The 22,352-nt window shown below is 36.9% G+C and overlaps 2 protein-coding genes across 2 annotated transcripts; one reads left to right on the plus strand and one right to left on the minus strand.

The window, feature by feature from the left end:
• Positions 1-7,696: 7,696 nt before the first annotated feature.
• On the minus strand, positions 7,697-9,014 carry ier2b (immediate early response 2b). Its single transcript, XM_077203679.1, has one exon. It carries the CDS (start codon positions 8,734-8,736, stop codon positions 8,233-8,235), a length of 504 nt encoding a protein of 167 aa, XP_077059794.1. The 5' UTR covers positions 8,737-9,014; the 3' UTR covers positions 7,697-8,232.
• Positions 9,015-12,804: 3,790 nt separating this feature from the next.
• Positions 12,805-17,742, plus strand: stx10 (syntaxin 10). The gene is made up of 8 exons (XM_077203680.1): positions 12,805-12,941; positions 13,458-13,627; positions 13,866-13,960; positions 14,048-14,110; positions 14,189-14,290; positions 14,966-15,072; positions 15,166-15,260; positions 15,873-17,742. The coding sequence occupies exons 1-8, from the start codon at positions 12,907-12,909 to the stop codon at positions 15,947-15,949; spliced, it is 744 nt and encodes a 247-aa protein (XP_077059795.1). The 5' UTR covers positions 12,805-12,906; the 3' UTR covers positions 15,950-17,742.
• The last annotated feature ends 4,610 nt before the right edge of the window (positions 17,743-22,352 follow it).

Here is a 22,352-nt window from a genome sequence, read left to right on the forward strand (position 1 = left end):
GTAGATGACGGTGATGCTGATGAAGATAGAAGTGGTCATGTGACTTTGTTGTCTTGTTTTCAAGAGTTTTGTCTGTTGTGGCCATCTTGTTTCGAATTCTTTGTGTTTGTTTTTGGTTCTGTTCACCACAGATTGAAGTCTATAAGCGTGCGCTCCTGATAGCATCCTGAAGTTTACGTACTTGTGACCTCAGCTGAGTAGAATATTCCTATCAGTAGTGAATAGTTTTGGTCAGAGCTCATGAATGTTTTAAAAGAGAGAGTCAGGCCATTCAGGAGACCCTCGGACAGTTTTCGTGTCAGAGTTTTTCAGACAAATTCAGGGTCCATTTCATATTTATTTTTTGACAGAAAAAGATGGTCACACAACAGTGTGATCAGGAGAAATTGTTTTATAGAAGGTCAGATTTGTACCCCTTAAATTATTTCACAGCTAATGTAGAGTAAGTGCAAGTTAATATTTTGGGCGATGATGTTGTTGTTGTTGTTGTTTACTTTTTGTCCATGTTGTGGTGCTGTTACACAGCTTTAGCCAGGCTAGACTATGGTCAAACGATCCCTTATGAAAATACAGTCGCCAGAGGGCGCTATTACATTTGCAAAACTGTTCCCAGACAGTAGGTGACGTAGCAGGTCTGTCGGAGCTCGCCTTCGACAGTCGTTTTTTGAGGATTTTGACCTGGATAGTCTTTGATCACGTAACTGGAAACGATTCTTCCACCCTGCCTTCCTGTTCCCTGCCATGGGCAGTTTGTCATATCTTTGGCTGCCTGCTCAATCTGAGACCCTCCCCCTTCTGCTCAGGATACAACGATACAGCCAAACGTATATCTCACAGGGGTGTAGAGGTGCGGCCTTTTCAGCCTCCCCTACTGTCATTTAATCTGTCCAGCTGACCCACACCCATCCAACCATCTAAAAACATCAGAAAAGACCAAATGTTTATTAAATATCCCATTACAACAGGGTTTTTTTCCCCTGCAGATAAGGATTTTATTGTGCATAGGCTACACTTTTATAGCTCAGGAGCCGTGTATTTCTCAGTTTTGTTTAAGTATCAACTTTGTCTCAGATGTTTCTCCAAAAATCTAGAAAAAAAATCACAAATGAGACAATTGTTGCTGTGCTGTATGAATATAGAGCTATAAAATAAATGTGGGTAGCATCCTCTGAAATCGTTTTTCTGTAACTCTAGAGGAGACGCATGTGAGATCTTTTTCTCAGGAGAAAAACTCCAAAAGTCTCAATTTTATCTCATTGCTGTTTAGGAGTAAGAATTGAAGAGATCTCATTTATAATTTTACTTTATGGAATGTTTAAGATCAGAAACCCTGACTGTAATTTTGCTTAAAAAGATGCAGAAGTTTCTCTTAAAGCAGTAAGCATATGAAACCGTAAGGATTCAGTTGGTCTCATAATCTCACTTTATTCAGATAAAAATATCAAAGTGTCTCAGAATAGTTCACCTCATTCATCTAATCTTGAAGTCAGTTGGGCGGTTCTGTATTGTCTCATCTTCTGTCCCAGAATCATATGAAATCCGCAGTACAAGGGACTTTTTCTTTTCTTTAAAAAAGTTTAAAAACATCAAAAGTGTCTTCTTGTTTAATCCCTTCTCCTTGCCAACCCATATCCTAGACTTTTAGGGAGGGAACCACTGTTTTCTGGGTGTTTGTTGATGTTCGGCCCACATTTACCCACAGCTGGCCCCCAATTAGCCACAGGTTTGATGCCCATGGGTCCAGATGAACCTGCAGAGCCACAGTGCCTTCTGTTCTAGTGTCGCACACTAACCCTTCCCCTGCCTCTCTTCCCTCTACCCTCTATCTCTCTCTTAATGTGATGGACTCAGTCACAATACGCCTTAACAAGTTCCCATGTCTGCGCTGTCTGCTGGGCTTTTTAAAGACAGGGAGGCACGGTTATATGATGGGGGAAGATCCCAGTTACTCTGAGAGTAATGAAGGAAAATGACAACCGAGTTCTGTCAGGGTGTCCATCTCGGCTCTCTGTCTCTCTTAGCAATGCTTCCTCAAGTGGATGGCAACCATTTTTTAATTTGTCTCACCTTGCTCGTTTAGAGAGTTGCATCGAACATCGGAGGGATTGTTCTACTTCTCAGGTCTTTAGCAAAAGGACAGGAAGGCTTATTTTTGTCAGGCATGAATGTTAGTTAGACCTTTTGCATGGTTAATATAAAGCCCATTTAGAATTTATCTTGGTCTTGAATTCTTTTGCTGAAAACACTTGAAATGCGGCTCCATTTTAGCTCAAGATGTGGATCGATAGTTTATTAATAGGATTTGATTTTTTTATTGATTAAAAAGAGATAGCAGAAGGTTGTGGTTTTTAAAAGAACAGTTCACTCAAAAATGAAACTTCTGACATGATTTACTCTCTCATCTCATTCTTTACTATTATGGCCTTCTTTCTTCTGTATAACAGAAAAGGAGAAATGTTAAATAATTATTCTGGTTACTCTATTCTATGCACTTAAAATAAATGAGGACGGAGGCTTTTAAGCTTCTAAAAGGACACAAAAGCACCATAAAATATAAAATTGGGACAGTGTTCTCATTTTTATAAGCCATACAATAGGTTTGTGTAAAAAACAGACTGAAATACAAGTTATTATTCGCTCAATATCTTAAAATCCACCTTAATGATTTAGATCTTTTCAATGAATCAGTTGATCCAGTTCACAAACCTGTCAGAATGGTTTATTCACAAATTGAACTGATCCAGTTACCTAAAGGGCTTAAAGACTTTACAGCTTTCATGTAGAAATTGCAGTCATCTTTTCTATTTTGGTGTATATCCAGTGAAACAGCTTCTGTTTGGTGATGTTAAATATATTGCATCCTTTTTGTACCTCGAAAAATTTCTCCTGCTGTGTTTCACAGAAGAAATAAAGTCATAATGGTTTAAATAAATGAGAGTGAATAAATTATGTCGGAAATTTCATTCTTGGGTGAGCTGTCCCTCTAAAGGTTTATGCATGTAACTAAGACTGGTGCATCATTCTTTGGCTCTGCTTGTTCATCAGTTTGGTTCTGACCCTCTTTTGCTCTCAGTGTCAATGCCTTTATTGCTTTATGTTTTGACTCGCATCTTCATTTTCTGTCCCAACAGAAAGCCATTTTCAGTTTGCAACACACAAGTGATCCATCGTAGATACACAACACACTTGCATTTGAGCATGTGTTTTTTGTTTTGTGTCGTCCTAGTGGAACAAAGCTGTATTTTCTTTCTGTTTCATACGAAATAAGGGCTTTCCTTCAATGGTTGAGTGCTGCCAAAACAAGTCACCCTCTATGTAGCTACACCACTTCCTGTGGTCTCCCTTTGTACAGAACAGAATTACATGTGTGTGCATGCTAATGTGTGGGGGAACCGGAGAAAAGGGAGGGGGGTGATGGGTAACGTAGTTTTTTTCCCTGTATGTATGAGAGTGAGAACTTGAGGCACAGCTGTGGCCAGCACAGGCATTGTGCATGCCAAAAAAAAAACAAAAAAAAACATCAGAAAGGGATACTAATGATATTGTGCACCTTGGGTAATTTAGTGCTGGGTTTGCCAATCCATTTCTGCTCAGCATTTACCATGGCATACTTCATTATCATCCTCATCTGATCCCAATCCGAGATTGGGCATGGATCCATTGCCACTTTTTCCAGAAGATCGGAAGGGTTGGGTTCATCCATGTGACAGTGGGACGGTCGACTGCGAGTGTGTGCGCGTTTGTCCGTGAGCTGATTTGAAGGCAAGTCGTTTTTTAGTGCCTTACAATGAACAGTTTCCCATCGCCGTTACATGACCGTAGAAACAAAGCCACGGCGAAAGCGAAGAGAGTCATCATGTTTGTACCTCCACTGTCTGTCCTTGTCTATCTAACTTTTTTTTGTTGGGCCTATCTATCTCTTTCTCTTCTGTAACTCTTGTATATCTCATTCATAAACTTCCTGCAACAGTGTGTGTTCATCCTCTTTCTTCAGCATTTCCATGTTCCTTACTGTTTCATTTCCTCTCGTTCTTTATGCATGTCATGGTTTCTTCATTCAAACACATTGCTGATTTGATATCATATTGATAATATGTAAGAAATATTTTTTGCATATAAATGTATTATTAGTAATGCTCATAGTTACATTAATTAAAACATAAATCATACTTATTACACATTTAAAAGGACAGTCCACCCAAAAGTGAAAAAGGTCATCATTTACTTATTAAATGTAGTTGCAAATCTGTCTGACATTGTGTTCCGCAGGAACACAAAAGAAGATAATGAAAGTCAATGGGGTCCAATGTTATTTTGTGTTTCTTTGAAATGTCTTCTTCTGTGTTCCACTGAAGAAACATAGTAATAGTAAAAGATGACAGAATATTCATTTTTGGCTGAACGATCCCTTTAAGTGCACTAATTGTTCTGCCTAAGACAGAATAGATGCTAAAAAACATGTAGCAAATAAACGAACAGATTTCACTTAAAAGAGAAACTAATGTTGGGGTTCTCTAAAAGGAAGCGTCTCACAAGACAGGAAGTGTGTTTTTACCACCGTCAGCCGGAGTGTGCTTCTTCACAGCGCTCGTATGTGTCGAAGGGGAAATAAGCGTGTGGTGTGAATGTGCGAGTGATGAGTTCCTGCGAGCGCGCAGCCACTGTCACCATGACACCCGCAAACCCGTCCCATCTCTCCTGAATCACTCATATCCCACCCGCCATCCATATCACTATTGACCTGAACCATTTAAAAGCAAAAGAGGAAGTTTAAAGAGAAAAAAAAGGCCATGATAAAGAGAGGTATTTAATTACTGATTTGCATGTGCAATGTGCATGCCACTATGTGGGTTAAAAAGTCAACTTCAGGAATTCTAAAATATAAAAAGAAATATAAAGAAAAAGAGTATATATATGTATAAATATATAAATATAGTTAGATGTTTTTATGAGCAATGTGTTCCTTTTTTCTTCTATTTTTAAAAATTAAAAAGACAAAAAAGAGCACCAAGAGGGGAAAAAAATAATACAAGAGACGATAAATGATAAATACTCATAGAATGTTTGTTTGTTTCTATTGCCAACTGTTCTCTGAGAATCGTGGGTGAGGTGAGCACACTACATGCTGTGGAAATGTATTACAGAATAAAAAAAAGGTAAAAAAAAAAAAAAAAAGGTTAAAAGATATTCAGTAACTCTCAGTGTGAGGGACTGCACATCACTCTGATTTAAGAAGAACTCCAAAACCCTTTTTGCTGATGTTGAGCTGTGAAAGAGGCTGCCTGAACCTGGTGATGTTACACATTTATTCTGGCTATGAAAAATCACCCTTTTTTCTCTCTCTTCCTCTGTCTCTGTATCTCTCTGCTATTTCTACCAGTGCATTTTGTAATTCCGAACAGACCTCTTCCTAAAGAACCTGAATAAAAAACAGAGAGAATGCATTCTAAACCCATCTCTTGTCTTCAGATGCACGGCTGTAGTTTGTGTGTGAACGTGTGTCTTTGTACACAACAATTGATGAATGTTTGTAGAAGACAAAAGCCTCTCTTTGATAGTGCGTTCACACCTACATGAGAATCTGAAAAGGATTCAATCAGGTTTCAGCTGGGGGAAATGATGCCACACATTGACAGCTGTTCAGGAAGTGTTGATAGCCAGATTATTAAGGATCTGGGCTGTTAACCCAATGACTCCATGTTAAATATCAAGTACGAGTGTCCCAGGAAGCGAAGAATTGGTGACTGTGCATCTAAACACCCTCATACTTCCTCTTTAATTTAACTGTTAGTCACCATGAAGCAGAGAAGAGCAAATATTTTTTCTATTTATAAATAATATAAATATTAAATATGTATATATATATATATATATATATATATACGCATGTTTAAAAAAGATTTGCCCTTCTCTGCTTCAATTAGTAATACTTTACAATAATCTCTCTTTTTTACTATTAGTTAAGGCATAAACTAACAATGATCATCACAGCATTTATAGCTTTGTTAATGTTAGTTAATACAATGTTCATGTTAGTTCACAGTGCATTAACAGATACAACTCCTGATCGTTGTATATATATATATATATGTAGTGTTATTATAAGTAATAAATGTGTACGTCTTATAAAAAAATTATGTTAGAAATATGATGTATCTTATAAATTAAAAATAATATTTCTCTTATTTCTTTATCAGGGTTAAATGGTTGATCTTAAGAAAGGCTTGATGAACGTTTTATGTTGTTTATTGAAAGTTAACTGTTAAGCATACTTTTAATATCAGTCCATCATTATGACACTGCTTTATGATTTTTAATATAATTTCGACAGGCCAAAATCACCATTTCCATAATTTCCCCCTCCACCTCATTTGTCAGGTCAAAGACCCACATCAAGACCACCCTGGAGGAAACTAGTGCATCAGAAACCTGTTTGAGGTATCCACCTAGTCCACACATGACCACATCAAACAGATTCATTTAGGTTTCACACAATCTGAATTGAACTAGGTTTCAGTGATTCATCATAAAATGAGTTTCAGTTATTAATCATCCTGAGCAATTATCTCACTGCAGTTACCCAGCAGAGAATTCAAATGATCTCCACCTGAAAATTTCACTTCGTGTCTGCTCATCACGCTTGTGGTGCCAAAACGTCCTACCTGAAATTACATGCACACCTATTCAGATCCACCCCCACAACCCACATATTCAGAGCAATTACTCATATTCATATGAATTTAGATCCTAATCGCATGCTTTTGTGTCACGCTAAATCTTAAAAAAAAAAAAAATTAAGTTTGAAACATTTTATTAAAGGTATATCCACCCAGAGCTTAAGACACAACAGTGTTAACACATAAAGAAGTGATTAAAATTCATGCTCTTAGGCCTGTGGACTCTAGTTTCACTCTCTTGCATTAATTATTTCTCATTGTGCTCTACTGATGTCAGTTTCGGATGTTGTAATGCCAGTTGAACTGGGACTTCAAGCTCGACAATTATATAGTCTTGACACTGGCCACTAGTCAAACATGTTTATCTGTGTGTTCAAGGGAAAAGTGAATTTCATGACTCATGGACATGTTCGGACATATCTTGCTGACTAATGAAGGGAAATTACACTTTACTGTAGTATTTCCAGCTGTTGCCTTTTTATCGCCCACACAAGAGTGACAGATGATGAGCTGTATGTTTTATCAAAAGATTTGGTTTAGGATCAGTGAGATAAGCATTAAACCTCATGATGAAATATTGTGTGAGTTATAGTCACATATTTCTGAGATGATCTGTTTAAAAAACCTTAACTAATTCATAACCGTAGGACTTGGAAAATATCAAGGAAATAGTGTCTAAAAATTGTGATTTCCAGGTCCGGAAAAGTCTAATTAATCTATAAATATAGACTATAAAATAAATGAATACAAGTATTTTTAAACAAGAATTCTATACTTTATCAGCTTTTTTCTAGTTATGGTCTATTGGCTAGCTTTTCTGTGGGTGTGATCTCTATAATATATATATTTGTTAATCCTAAAGTAAAAAGCTGGAGAATCATGGTTCTTTTGTTAAAATGTGTGGGGGAAAATATAATATAACTTCTTAATTTAATCCAAAAATACTAGCATAAACTTCAGCCATCAAGAGTCTGTTTAGATGTTTCTGAGCTCTTCAAAATGAAATCTGTACAACATGATGATTTTTAAACATTTGCATGTTTATTGCAAACAGTAAACACTGAAATCAACATCATATGGTATCAGTCCATCATGCCCTTCTTATATTAGAATTATCAATACATATTCTTCTGTGCAATTGATAAGTGCAACAGTGACATTTAACACGTTTTGGCATTTAAGACATTTTCAAGTATCAAACTCGGATAAACATCTTGTGTTCTGTCATACACCGTCAGAGATCTTATTTGAGGTTGTAAAGTTCATAGGCTGGATAGAAGACATCAGAGCCCAGTTCATACGTGATTCAACAGAGTCATCTGACTCCTCTCACTGAACAATGAAGCAGCTCGGGTGATTCCAATGCGATTGGGATCATAGTATCCACCACCTGTCCTGTATTCCTGCTGATCCTGGCCTCTCTCGGAGCTCTTATGGCGAGCTGAGCCGACCGCACAGGTGTCAGGCTGCATAACCAGTTGGTTATGAACCAGTTTGTCCACGAAATTCCCCTCAAGGGAGATCGATTCTCGGAATGATCCAAAGTGCGCCTTGCTCAACACGCCCCGATGGCTCGATTTGTTGTGAACGCTGTCAGGGTTTCAGCCTGGCGACAGCTGTTTCCATTATTAGTCCTCAAAACCTCGCTTTGGAGATTTTCCTTCTCCTCATCCGTGTCCATTCTTGCCTTCTTCAGAGGTAGAAAGTCAGGCTCGAGCGCCGTCTTACCGCGGCGCTTCCTGGAGTGCCGTTCAGAAGCGCACAGGTTCTCTTTGTCCTCTGCTAGAGTGTCTTTGGGTTCCTGAGGCTTCATTGCGACCTCAATAGGAGTCTGAGAAGATTCTTTAGTAATCTCCATGGGTTCCTCCGGGGTGCACGGGACGACCTGATCCTCCTCCGCGTCTCTGAGCTGCTGCGCGGTGTGGTAGATGTCCCTTGCGGCTCTCATGGTCATGGAGAGCAGGAGACTCCGGTGAAGTCTCAATCCCCCGCGCTGGGTTCTCAATGAATACAGTTTACTAATAGAAAGAGCCATGATCCTCTTTGCCTCGACGTCCATTGTGTTTACAATGTATCAGGATATTTTAGTTCTAGACTTGTTTTCTATTTTTAAACGTCTGCGCTTTCAGGTCTTCGCGGTGGATTGTAAAACTAAAAGTTTTCTCCTCTCAGGGCGGTGTTTTATCTGCGCTTAGGTGACGTAAAGAGTTTCCATTCCCCTGGGTGTAAAAAACACGCCCTCCCGTCTTGTCAACATACGTCATATTGGCACAGCACTGAGGTATCAAGTCAACATATGCTTTGTGTTGCCATGTCCGCTTGTTATACGCAACTTTAAGCTTGGAAGAGTAAGGTAGGGCCTAATACATGCATTATATTGTGGCAGTGTGGATCAGTGCTGTTTTAGTATTATGTACTAAAAACTTAAACTTATTACAATTATTTGCCAATGCAACATTTATGTTACATTTAGTATTTACATTTTTTTTATTTTAGGTTCATTTCAATTAATAATAATTAATAAAATGTTTTAGTTTTTAATATAATAACCCTGGTGTGGGTGTGAGGGGGAAGATACATTTGTTAAGTAGGCTATTTTAATTATTTAGCTAATATATTGTCTTTGCAGCTAAATGTGATTGTGCAGCAATAAATCAGAATGATTAAATAAAGACATTTTCACTGATAAACACAGCCTGCACCATGAAGCACAAAACAAACTTGTTTTATTGAATGAACATTAACATAATTATACATGTACTTTCGTTCAAATGCAAATATTGAACAATATACAATTTTACATGCAACCATAAAGCAGAAAAAAAGAACAAAAAAATCCTTAGGGGGGGTGGGTTGTTGTGTAGTAATATTAAAATCAGAATAATGGTGTTTAGAAATATTAAAAATATTTATATCTTAAACCCTTTAGCTTTCTTATTTAAAGAGTCTTTAATACTGTCTACATTACAGCCTTACTTCAGTCAACAAAACGTAAACGTTTTTCATTAGTAAAATAAAAAACATTTATGAATGTGATGTTTAAAAAATCCAAATAAAAAAAACGTTTTGTCTTGTAGCCAAAAGCTGGAAACAATTATTTTGGGCTTGTTTTGTAAAAATGAATTTGTGGGGGGAGGGGGGGGGGGCTCTAATGAGATCTGGCAACATGGGTCTTAATAGCTCTGCTCTACAAAGTGTCATCACAAACATCATGTCATTATTGCACTGTATCAGATGTCTGCCAGTACAATAAATAAAAAAAAGCTGCTTCATGACCTCAGGTATCTGTTTTTCAAATAATCATTACTTATTGATCTCATGTAATTATACTAATGGCATGTGAATGAATACATGAAATATTTATTAAGTGTAGGGGAAATGATAACTAAGTGCATCATTTTCCTGATTAACTGGCTTTTGTTTTGTATTATTCTTTTTATAGTGTATTATCTAGGCTATTTATTTTATGTGGTATTTTCAATTTGAAATTGCCTAACAGGCTCGCCTTTCTTGTTGAAACATTCATGTTGAGAGTTTTTATCAATCTGCCCCCAGTGTTTACAGTTCACTTTTTTCACTTTGCTCGACGTCACGTTCTATTGCCATATTTGGCAGATCCGTCGTTACTCCGGGGAGCGCGCACTCGCAGTGGAAAAGCCGTGACGTGCCGCAGCTTCCCGCAGCCTCAGCAAAGGCAGTGATGATGTCACCGCGCACCATATTTGGACTTGTCACCGGTCCAACAGCCCCCCCCCCCCCCCCCCCCCCCTTCTGCTCACATGAGCGTAACTAGGAAGCAAAGCGATTGAGGTCAGAATGCAGCTGTTATTCACAGCAAATGCGTGTTCTATTTATAGAAAAAGGACTACCTGCTGGCTATGTCGAAATCAAAAGATGTTGTTGGTGTGCAGACTTTTTGTACAGAGAATTACTTTTAAATGATATGCTTGAAAAAACATTTGTCAAGTCGAGTGTGTGTGTGTGTGTGTGTGTGTGTGTGTGTGTGTGTGTGTGTGTGTGTGTGTGTGTGTGTGTGTGTGTGTGTGTGTGTGCCTGCTGTAAATTCCTTGTGTGTGTAAGCATTTCTGGCAACAAATCTCATTCGGATTATTTTGATTTATTGCTCAGCATGGGTGATAGTCTTTTTTGTGTATGTGTTTACAGAGAAATAGAAGAGGGAGGAAATATTATTTTATTAAAACACTAGGGCATCACATTACAAACCAGTTTTGTAAACAGAGTGACTAATCATGAGGACCTTCAAGCTACCGCGTTTTAAAAATAGCTCCCTTATTACAGTTCTCTGACAAACTGCATTCCATGTGATCAGGCTCCATTTAGGTCCACCCTTGTTTTCTTCCCTCGAGCGCTCTTTGCACCTGAGATCACACTGGTTTCATTACATAAATGAGGGCACCACAATATTGTCAACAGGTTTATTTAAGGGGTAAGGTTGAGGTTTAGCAAATATCATCATTTCCACATGAAAACCATTGGGTTTATGTGAACCACGTTGACCCAATGGTTTTAATATGTACATAATGATATTTGCTAAGCCCCAACCCTGAAATAAACGTTGACATTTAACGCAAAACATCTTTTCAGCCTAATCTGTCTTTCAAATAGACAAAACTATTTGAGATGTCCTCTAAAGTCAGTTTTCACCTTGTCTTACTGCTCACAAATGTGGCCCTGACAAATACAACCAACCTTTACGCTTTTCACAGGAGGTGGAGTGTGTGTGTGAAACAGGAAACAGTGTGTGGAGAGAGAGGAAGGCAGGAGACAGGAAGGAAAGGGTGACTGTTTAAGAGGTGGGGGAGGAATTGAAGGAGAATAGTGTTGCTAAAAGGAAAGGGAGGAGAGGAGAGGAGAGGGGACAGACGTCAGGGATTTAACCCTATAGCTGGCATTAAAAACCATATGGAAATCCTTTAACACATCTCTTGCAAAAATGTATGTCACCCACCACCCGTCTTTAGCCTAGCATATTTACTGCCTTGAGCGTCAAGCACATCCAGGCCAGTTATATAACCAAATTAATTATGAATCAGGTCAGGACTGCAACATAGGTGTACTAACAACCCTGTTTTGGAAATAAGTGACAAACAATGCTAAAAATATGCCATTTCTGCTTAGCCACAGATGAGGTAATGCATCGTGCAACTGATCCAAACAGGAAAAGCATTGTTTTCTCAATCAAGTAGGCTATTCAAAGACATTAGTGCTTTAATTCTGTGCAAAATTACAGATTGTTATTACTTATTAGTGGTGCTTGCCAAAGGCAAGGCATATATAATTTTTATATTTAGAATTTTTATTATTATTGTTAGGATGGACTGATAACATACTCAAAACAAATTGCATTCATTTTATTTTACATAAATGAGGAAAATTAGTATTTTGGAAACTTGTGCTTATGAATTAAGATGACTTAAGCTTTTGATATTTTCTTTAACATAAAAATAGGACATTTAGAGTTTGACTAGTACTATGAATAATTTTGGTCAGAACCAGTGTGCTTTAGTCTAAATTTACTATAATATATTATGAAATATAAAGCATAATTAGTTGCTGGTTAATGAATGACTACTTACAATGAATGCAGTTTAATTATTTTACATGATCATTTTAATTCATTATAATTGTATTTCTTTAAACTGTTTGACAGTTTTGTTTAGCTAAATTGAGTGCACAATCTCACATTCAATCCCACAACTGGAACTGTGTTCTAGAAATAAATTTGATATTGATATGAGGGTAGGTAAGCAGGCATATCAGAGGCATAATACTGTAAGTATTACATACAGTAATGTAACAATAATAAAACAAAGCATTGACAGACTTTTTATTTTTATACTTAAGTACTTTTAAAAACGAGTACTTCTGCCCTTTTACCGAAGTAAAAATGTACTTTCACTCAAGTAAGGAAGTTGTGTAGGCTACTTTGTCCACCTCTGTGCAAAGGTAATATAATACAAAGAATAGTGTTATAAATGTACATACATTTTTTAGAAGGAAAATATTTTTTCAGAAACTTTGCATAATTTACGATGCTGATGACCGTTAAAATGCATCATCACAGTCTGTGAAAAAGGTCAAAGTGTTAATATCGGAAGTGGAACGTGTTTGATTAGAGTTTAAGGGCTTTTATTTTGAAAACCAATGCGTGCGTATACAATCCATCTTGCCGTTGACTTCACGCAGCTCCTAAAACAGAGGGGCTAATATGTCGATGGAGGATCCTTTTTTCGTGGTTAAAGGGTAAGAAAAGTTTTCTTCCTCTTCCCTGCCTTAATGTCTGTCTTCCGTCTTTGTCTAAATGACACGAGTTTGATTTTGACAGGTTAATTTAAGTGTTAGTGAAGCATCTTCATCACTACCAGTTATTGTCACCTCATTAATGTTTCCATGTGATTTTACTTATAAACTTCCCTAATAAACAAAACATAGGAGTGTTTTTAGTTGAGTTTTAGTGATCAGGAAGGTTGAATTATGTCTAAAGAAGCCAGAGACATTTCATAGTAATGGCTTGTGTTGACTGGAGTGTAGGCTAAACACACTGATTTATGTTGCATGTGTTTGTGTTGCTCTGTCATTCATTTAATGTAAGTTACAGATACAAACCACAAAGTAATCATATACATCACCCCAACATGATAGTAGCCTAACTACGTTACCACCGGCGTAGTGCTTCTGTAAAAGTTGTTTGCTTCTGATAAACACCTTTCAATCCTTTGAAGTAGAAAGGGTTTGACAGTTTAATCCTCTTTCTGGCAGGGAGGTGCAGAAGGCCTTGTCTAAAGCACAGGGGCTGTTTGAGCGCTGGGAGGAGCTGCTGCAGGAAGAAACACCCGTCAGTCGCGATGAGCTGGACTGGAGCACCAATGAACTCCGAAACTGCCTGAGGGCCATCGACTGGGACCTAGAGGACCTGCATGAAACCATCAGTATCCTGCCATAAACCCAAGCCCAATGATGCCTTCAAATATCAGAATGACGACACCTTAGTAGACGGAATGTTACACAAATACTGTGTGCCTTTATACCTCAATTTAGCAAAAGGGAGATTAAGGTGCTAAAAGCCTGTATAGTTTTCAAAAAGAAAATACTTTAATATTCTACTGATCTCAAACTTTTCAACGGTAATGTATAAGCAGAACTCGTTATAATTCTTGACAGTATCAGGTATTGTGGAGGCAAACCCTGGAAAGTTCCGTTTAGGGGAACATGAACTCCAGGAGAGGCAGGACTTTGTGGAGCGAACACGGAATTCTGTGCAGGTGTCAATCACTCCCCTATTCTATATATATAATTATATGGTGTAGTCTTAGTTTTTGTCATGTACATGAGTGTGTTTTTGTGTGTAGCTGATGAAGGAGCAGCTCTCTAGTCCCTCAGCTGTGGCCCAAGCAGAGAAGAAAAACAGACAGGTGAGTGATTCATTCACTATTTCACTAAAAGGACTCTGAATGGATTCATATGGTCATGTTTGCATCCGTGTCTGACAGGCTCTGCTGGGGGCCACAGCAAAGGATCGTTACGCCGGTCTGGAGCCTCACCTGGTGTCTGCAAACTCCAGATACATTGAGGAGCAACAGGAACAGCAGCAGGTAAAATCATTTTTTATCTGTGAAAATATTATTTTCTTATCCAGCATTACTTGACAATATTCCAAAGAGCATCTTATAAGCTTCACCGAAAACAAGGAAATGTGACCTTATAGTGCCAAGTAGTTCAGATACTTAAAGGAATAGTTCACCTAAAAATAAAAAAGATCCCATAGATTACTCGGCCTCAAGCCATCCTAGGTGAATATGACTTTCTTCTTTCTGCCAAACACAATCTTGAGTCATTTAAAAAAAAAAAAATATCCTGGCTCTTTTCAGCTTTGTAATGGCATGAATTGGAAGTTGTGATAGTATTTTCTTCTCTTTTGTGACGTATATCAGAGTGAAACGGCTTCTTGGACAAGAAAAATGTAGGGCAGGACTTGATTTTGTCAATCGGGGAATTGATTGGATGGTTGGATCGTTGTGGTTTGCTATTGGTTGATCTCATGTGAGTGACAGGTTGCCCCGCCCTCGCACCAGTAAACATGTCATCAGAGAGGAGATGTTGCTGCAAGAGTTATTTTTATTAAAGATCACAAGGGCACATGAATAAAAAGATTTTGAAAACTGCAGTTTTCCATTAAAAAACAAGAATTGTCCATTTTGATTTCATGGCAACTAAAATACCACAATTCGTTTCACGTTATAACTTTCCCGACTTGTCTTTCTGTGCAGCTGATCATGCAGGACCAGGATGAGCACTTGGAGCTGGTCACTGGCAGTATCCGTGTCCTGAAGGACATGTCCAGCAGGATAGGAGATGAGCTGGATGATCAGGCAGTGTAGGATATTGAAGAATAAACAGAAACACTAGCATGTTGATTTTTCGAATACTCAATGTCTATTTTTATTGGCATGTGTGCTTTTTGTCCTAGTATGCTCGGGGAGTTTAGTGAGGAGATGGACCAGACCGGTTCTAGAATGGACTCAGTGTTGAAGAAAATGGAGAAGGTTTCACACATGACCAGCAGTGAGTGCTTTTACTCCTTATTCTGTCTTCTTCTACTTCTCACGTTTTTATATCATTCACAGCAAATGTATGTAATTTCAGCCTAAAATGTTGTTATATTTATCATTCAAAGGTTTGAAAGATGTTGTGCTCACCAAAGCTGCATTTATTTGTTCAAAAATACAGTAAAAACAGGAATATTGTGAAATATGATTACAATAAAAAACAAAAACAATTAAATGTAATTTATTCCTGTTGAGCATCATTACTCCAGTCTTTAGTGTGTTTCTTATTATTATCAATGTTGAAAATATTTGTGCTGCTTAATATTTTTGTGAAAACAGTGATACATTTTTTCAGGATTTTTTTTACGAATAAAAATATTCAAAAGAACAGCATTTTTTAAAAATAGATTTTTTTTTGTAACAGTGCAAAACTGTTTAGTGCCATTTTTGATTTTAATATCTTATCTGAATAAAACATGTTAACGAAAACATCTTACTGACCTAAAAGGAAGCATTCGATTTTTTTCAAGCTTTATATCTTTAATTATCTTAATTTTGCTATGCTTGAGAAACGAGCATGAGATAGGTGTGAGATTTTGACTTGGATCATGTGTTTTGTGTGTTGCAGGTCGGAGACAGTGGTGTGCTATCGGAGTTCTTGTAATCATACTGATCATGGTGCTCATTTTGTTCTTCGCCATTTAAACCAGATTCTTCTTCGGTTTGGCCCTCCATCATGCCAAAAGCTTACAGAAGAATTTTACAATGATTCTTCCACCTCAGCATCCATGAAGCTTTGTGAGAAAGAGATCCCAGTTATTTTTCATAGTCGTTTCTCGTCTTCATCTAATCCATATGTCTTCTGGCTCTCAGCATTTCACTCTCTCCCGCTGCTTTTGGATCGGACTTATTGTTGACTGGAAGGTCTTTTCCAGAATTTCACTAGTGCTGAGATGGAAGTTAACAGTTATTATATTTCTTATGTTTTATTGTGGTACAGAGTATAAGTGGGGATGAGGAATTTGATATTGCCTTATTATATTTTTATATGTTTGATTCTTACAGCAGCATAGTAATTGTGTATATTATAAATGCCAGTGAAAGAGGTTGACCATAAATATGTTTACCAATTATGTAACAATTTAAATGTTGTTATTGGTTGATTCAGATTTCAAGCACAATGAGTAATGCTGGCTCATAGCGCCCTCTAGATTTGTATTGTCATGATAGAAAGGTTTCTGAAGTCATCAAATAACCATCATCAAACAACCTATGATGGTGTACTTTGGAAATTGTTTGTCAATTGGAAAAGGAAATTATAGCAAGAAATGTAGGGTTATTTAAATTGTTTTAAAGCACAGTCACACCTTTATTTAACATTTGCATTTTACATGTTTGTTTGCTTTTCCTTTATGGATAAATCTGACACTTTATTGCATTATTTGACTGAGCTTATGGAAAATTGCTTACAGAAAAATAATCTAATTTGCCTGCACTTTTCATGAATCTTCATGGATGTGCTGCTTTTATGGGCATTCCCATATTTTAGACTATGATTTGGTTATTGTAATATTTGAGTTTCCCCATATTTTAAAATAGAATTTTATGCATTGTTTTTGAGATTACTATACATAGGACTGTGAAGTTTCATATTACTGTGGAGATGTGTATAGAATCATTTGGACATATAGACATTCTTTGTCTCAGTTGATGGTGTGGGTTAATCCTTCACTGCATGCCAAAGTGATATTCCAAAACTCATTACTCCAATAATAATTATATATAAATATATTTGTCATTTTTCAATTTTTCAAAGGAAAATGCTGTTAACTGCTCTTTTAATTGCAGCGAGATGCATGTACTGAAAGTCAGCTATATTAACTGACAACATCCCTAAAAGAGCTGATCGGACCCCCCAGTTAGGATCATCACTTGATATTTCTATTCCTGAACTTGAGCTCAGATTGTGCCCTTCTGTGGGTGTGCTAATGAACATTTTGTACTGCTATCCTCCGTGCCAATGAGTTGTTTCCAGTGTGCCCTCTGATCTGAGACACTACGTGTGCCTGTGGGTGAATGTATTATGTTCAGTGTAAATGCTTTCCTCTCTGAATATGACACATTTCAGTATTCTCTTGTTTCTTGTAATATGATTAAGTAAATAAAATCAGATCCAACTTCAAACGTAAGATTTTTTTGAAAATTCTAAGCCTTAACATATTTTAGTACTCACTGCTATTAAAAATGTGGAACAATGAACTAAAACTTATTACCTCTTATATGCCCTTTTAGGGAGATTTGGAACACATTTGATTGTCTTTTATTTGCAAAGTAATGTCTTTCAGTGCTGCCTGCATACAAATAATTGCATTTCAAAAGTCTAATGCCCTTGTCACTTGTTTTGTAAGCATTTGTATTGTATACAAATTTTGCCTTTATTTTGGCATCTTGATAAATTCAAATGGTCCCTGAATAAAGTTTATGACTTTGACATGCCATTCATTTTTTCCAGGTCATTTTTTTAAATTACATGCACCACATTATGGAATAACTTAATAGCAGGGAAATGTATCACGATACTAGTTTCTTCCACAATAACGATAAATATCACGCAATATAAAATCCAATGGACCCTTTTCAGACTGCGATGACGCTTTTCCACTTTTATCAATGTCTCAAGTCCAGTAAAGTTTTTAATATTTTCGTTTAAAAAACACTTTAATTTAAACATTTTAAGCTGTAGCTACAGGGTTTCTTACAGAACGGCTGAGAGAGTGACACCAACTTTGACATCGTTCTCTCGTCTGACTACTCTAATCCCTTAATTTTTTTCCCCCCTCTTTGGGAAAGTCATGGAAACGATGTAGCTACTTAAAGCAGAAACGTTTTTCACGGATCCACGAAAATGATTAAAAACTGTATAATGCCGCCAGAAATTAGCGATGTTACTCTGACGAAAAATGATGCGCAAATTCACATTTTTGTAGTTTACATGGAGACGGTATCATTTTCAAAAACTTGAACTTTGAACCCCGATTTCTAAAGTTTACTTTTCAGGCGCCCAAAACGCCGTTGCCGTGTAAATGAACGGCCAAAAACGCATAAGTCCGTTTTTAGTTGAAAACGGACCCTCATAGGACTTCTGTTTCTGAGAACCGGAAATGTGAAAAAGGTCATCTGTAACTGCTTTAAAACGACCAAGTCACACATTAAAACAAAAGTCAAACACAATTTTCTTTGTTACAAACCTTTTTTATTAAGATGTATTTTCTTGTTTATCTTTTCTTTTTTACAGTAGTTAATGTGCAATTTTCTTTCTCGTTGGGTCACAGTTAAGGAATACACAAAGTTATTGGCACTTGGAACACAGGAAAACACTGGCATGTACTCGGGGTGGGGTGACGGGTATTTTGATATCAGTAGACGCTACTGCATTTGTTTCCAAAAAGGTTTCTGGGGAATAACATCTCATGCTGTGAGTGCACAACTAACAATCAAACTTCATTAGTGTTTCTATGTACAGTATATATAGATTTGTATTTATATATGTATATTCATATATCTATACTGGAAAATAAAAAAGCTGCAGGATCCCTGCGGCCACACCAGAGACATGCTCTCCGGAGCCATGCTGACGGTCGGAGCTCCCGGCCCCTGGTGAGGTATGAATCTACCATTTACATCTAGTTCCTGTAACACCGTTCAGACAAATCTGAACAGCAGCACGTCGAGGCGTCTCCTGCATCACATGACCTGTTTTAGGGCACAGGGGCCAGGGAGGTATGGCTGAAGGTGTCGGGAGGTAGATCCACGCACATGTATTGGTCTCTGGTGGGCAGGGACATACAAAGAGCAATATGTTTGAAATCTGTAAAGTCTTTGAGGTTGCCGGCAGCGCAGAAGCGCACAGAAGGGTGAAGTAAATGTACATGGAGCAGAGGGACAGAGGCATAGAGGTATGTTTATACTGGGGGAAGAGAACACTGGAAAGGTGAAATGAGATTAACAGGTTGATAGACATAAAATGTATAAGATAACAGTTTAAGAGAGGTATGTCTTCATCCGAGGCTTTTGATTGCATCTTTCATTGTTTTTCCTGTGTACATGCCTCTACTTTTTCCACATAACTGAGGTGGAGTGTGTGTATATATACTGTATATACACACACACTGTATAGGTTAAGTCATTCACACAGAATGCTTTCTTGCACCTAAAAACACATTGAGACGTGTTTTTAAGTTAATATACTACAAGGGAAATCCGTTTTTTTCATGCACATTTTGGGCTTCCATAACATCTTTTGGACAAGTAAAAAAGAAATTTTCCAAAATACACATTTTATTACTCTTTATCTAGCTGTGTTTGTAGATTTCAATTACAATACATACCTGTAAGGGCTATTTTCTCAAAATGATTCACATCAAATGCAAAAATGTGTTCTGTGTGAACCAGCCCTAAAACTCAGAATAAAAAAAAAAGAAGAAAAAAAAAAGATTGGGAACTCCCCATTTCTCAATCGAATCAGAGGTAGAGAGAGGGTGCTGAAGGTGCGAAAATAGGGGTCTTCAATTATTTTCAGACCAATCACTCCTTGCTGTTCATAAAGACGGAGAATGGATCCCCCTTTACATATTTTATAAAACTGAGTGTTTTTACACTTTAAGCCTGGCCATGCATATATATATATATATATATATATATATATATATATATATATATATATATTACCATATTAATGTATTTACATCTGACGCTTATATTGCAAAGACATTAAAATAAGAAATAACTATTAATTATTGTATTAAAAATAAAAGATCCATTTTATTTAAATTAATGTGGGAGAACAAATACAATTTTAGCTGAACATCTTTAGCTTTTTATTTTGTAGTCAATCAACACTACAAAAATAAAAACAGGGTTGCAGACCCTCCATTGAAGACCCCTAAGACAAACTATGAACATTCCCTCTCTCTTGTAAAATAAATACAACTGAATTTAATATATTCAAAAAAATATACATTTGTAGTGCTCTAAGCTCCATCTAAACACATTTTTCAATGCTTAATTTCATTCTGCAGATTCCCACAGAAAAGAAAAAAAAACAGGATTTTAATAGGAATTTAATTATAAAGAAAAGTTTCACATAAAAATTGCAGTGTCAAATACTGAGTTTGTGATAGCTGTTCGCAATTCCCCATATTGGTCATTTGTTAATAAAGTGTCATATTATGTATTGATTGTTTTGATCGTCACATTGGTAAAATTCGCTGAAACAATTTATTTTAGTTCGGAATAAACGCAATAACATTTCCTTGTATTTGGCAGTTCAGAAACATTTTAAACACAGCTGTGTACATTTTCTCCTGTTCAGGGGTTATTAAATAAAACATCAAAAATGAGAATTAAAATCATCAAGTCAAATTACAAGTTTTTTTTCTAAATCCTTTGCTGTCCCTTTTTGGCCAGGAGAAGTAACTGCATTGCAGTTCTTTTTCTACCTGCAGCATTTATGAAGTCTGACACCAGGTGGTGCTCATCCACGTGCCATTCAACATCATTCAAAGATCATCTTTACCAGCAAACTAATTCAGTAACAAATTATTTCTTTAAGACAGAAAACATAATAATATAAAGCTTGCAGTGCATGAAGACCCTAACTCCTTACATCTACGCTCCTTCAAACTCATTCATCCCTTAAAAATGACATTTCAAAACAGTAAAAACGCTTTCAGCTAGTTTCAGCTGCCCTCAACCTTTCCCAGCACTTCTCTTGATCCTAGCTATTGTACATTTCACAATGTTTCTTTACAACTCTACGGTCTATGTTAAAAATTGTAGCATCTCAATGGCCACGCACTATTCTAAAGCAGAACAAAACATGGAGTAGAAAAGATAAGAAAAACAAATATACATGGTTCGCCTTGCAAAAAAAAAAAAAAAACATTAAAAAAAAGAGCATGCAATGATGCAATAAAAAATAAAATGCAATGATTCTTACTCAGAATACATGTAGTTTAATTGAAGAACTAAAAGGATCTTGCACAAAAGGGTGCGGGTCAGGGGTTAAACTTCTACACAGGGTAATTCCACTCAAGTTCATCGGGTTCAGAGTTCAGCGCACACTGTGTACCAAATCTCACCAATGCGTCACTGAGCAGAACATGTTAAGAAGTGATTAATGAGTCGAAAACATCACAAAATCCAGCCACCGTGGACACACATGCTGGCTGCTTCCTAAAAAAACTCCTGGTCCCTCCCTGCGTGTCCAACATTATACAAAAAAAAAAGATTTATCAAGCTGTACATCAGAGGATTCAGCTCCTTATATGTACATTCCAAAAGGATGAAGAGATGTCGACAGCGGTTAGCTTTTTCTCTCTCGTTGTATTTCAAAAGGTGAAATGAGGAACAGTCCAAGACAAAGCCACCATCAATCTTTCATCTAACAAATATTTTTCACTTTTTTGGACAGTGGAATGGTACTTGTGTGTACACACACACACACACACACACACACACAGTGTTAACATGTTGCTGTGTTCACTTGACATTTAAAGGGATAGTTCACCAAAAAAAAGTAATCTCTCATTATTTACTCCCCTTCAAGTCGTCGTAAATTTCCTTTTTTCTGCTAAACACAGAAGACAATATTTTGAAGAATGTGGGTAACTGTAGCCATTGACTTCCATACAACTTGAGGATGAGTAAATGATGATATCATTTATTTTGGTTGGTCTTAAAGTCAATATAAAAATGGCATTCGCAATCCGTTTTAATTCCACAATATGTTTGAATTGGAATATTTAATAAGAAACCAAAATGTAGGGCAGGATTTGAACAACTTGAATATGATTGTATGATTAAAATTGGTTGTTCTACACCAGGTTTAAATTTTACATTTGGCTCCAATTTTGAAGTCGACTGTAAAGAGGATGCATTAGCATTAAATGACTGGATTTGGAAACAAAGCAAGTTATTTCAAAGCAACTTTTTTTTCATTCCATTGAAAAAAAACATTTGTCATTTTGGAATAACTTGCACAAAAATGATTCACAATAACAGCAGGGGCCTGTTCAATAGGCATTGAAATGTGCATGATATGTGCATG

Source organism: Siphateles boraxobius, unplaced genomic scaffold, assembly GCF_051911475.1.
Source record: "Siphateles boraxobius isolate OS27281-9 unplaced genomic scaffold, OSU_SipBor_1 5, whole genome shotgun sequence".
NCBI classification, from domain to species: Eukaryota; Metazoa; Chordata; class Actinopteri; order Cypriniformes; family Leuciscidae; genus Siphateles; species Siphateles boraxobius.

Bases quoted from the DNA above. Each gene is read 5' to 3' on its own strand.
- ier2b (XM_077203679.1), bottom strand. From the start codon at position 8,736: ATGGACGTCGAGGCAAAGAGGATCATGGCTCTTTCTATTAGTAAACTG.
- stx10 (XM_077203680.1), top strand. From the start codon at position 12,907: ATGTCGATGGAGGATCCTTTTTTCGTGGTTAAAGG. The intron at 13,628-13,865 runs GTATCCTGCCAT...TGACAGTATCAG, and splicing joins GGACCTGCATGAAACCATCA to GTATTGTGGAGGCAAACCCT. The intron at 13,961-14,047 runs GTGTCAATCACT...TTTTGTGTGTAG, and splicing joins GAACACGGAATTCTGTGCAG to CTGATGAAGGAGCAGCTCTC.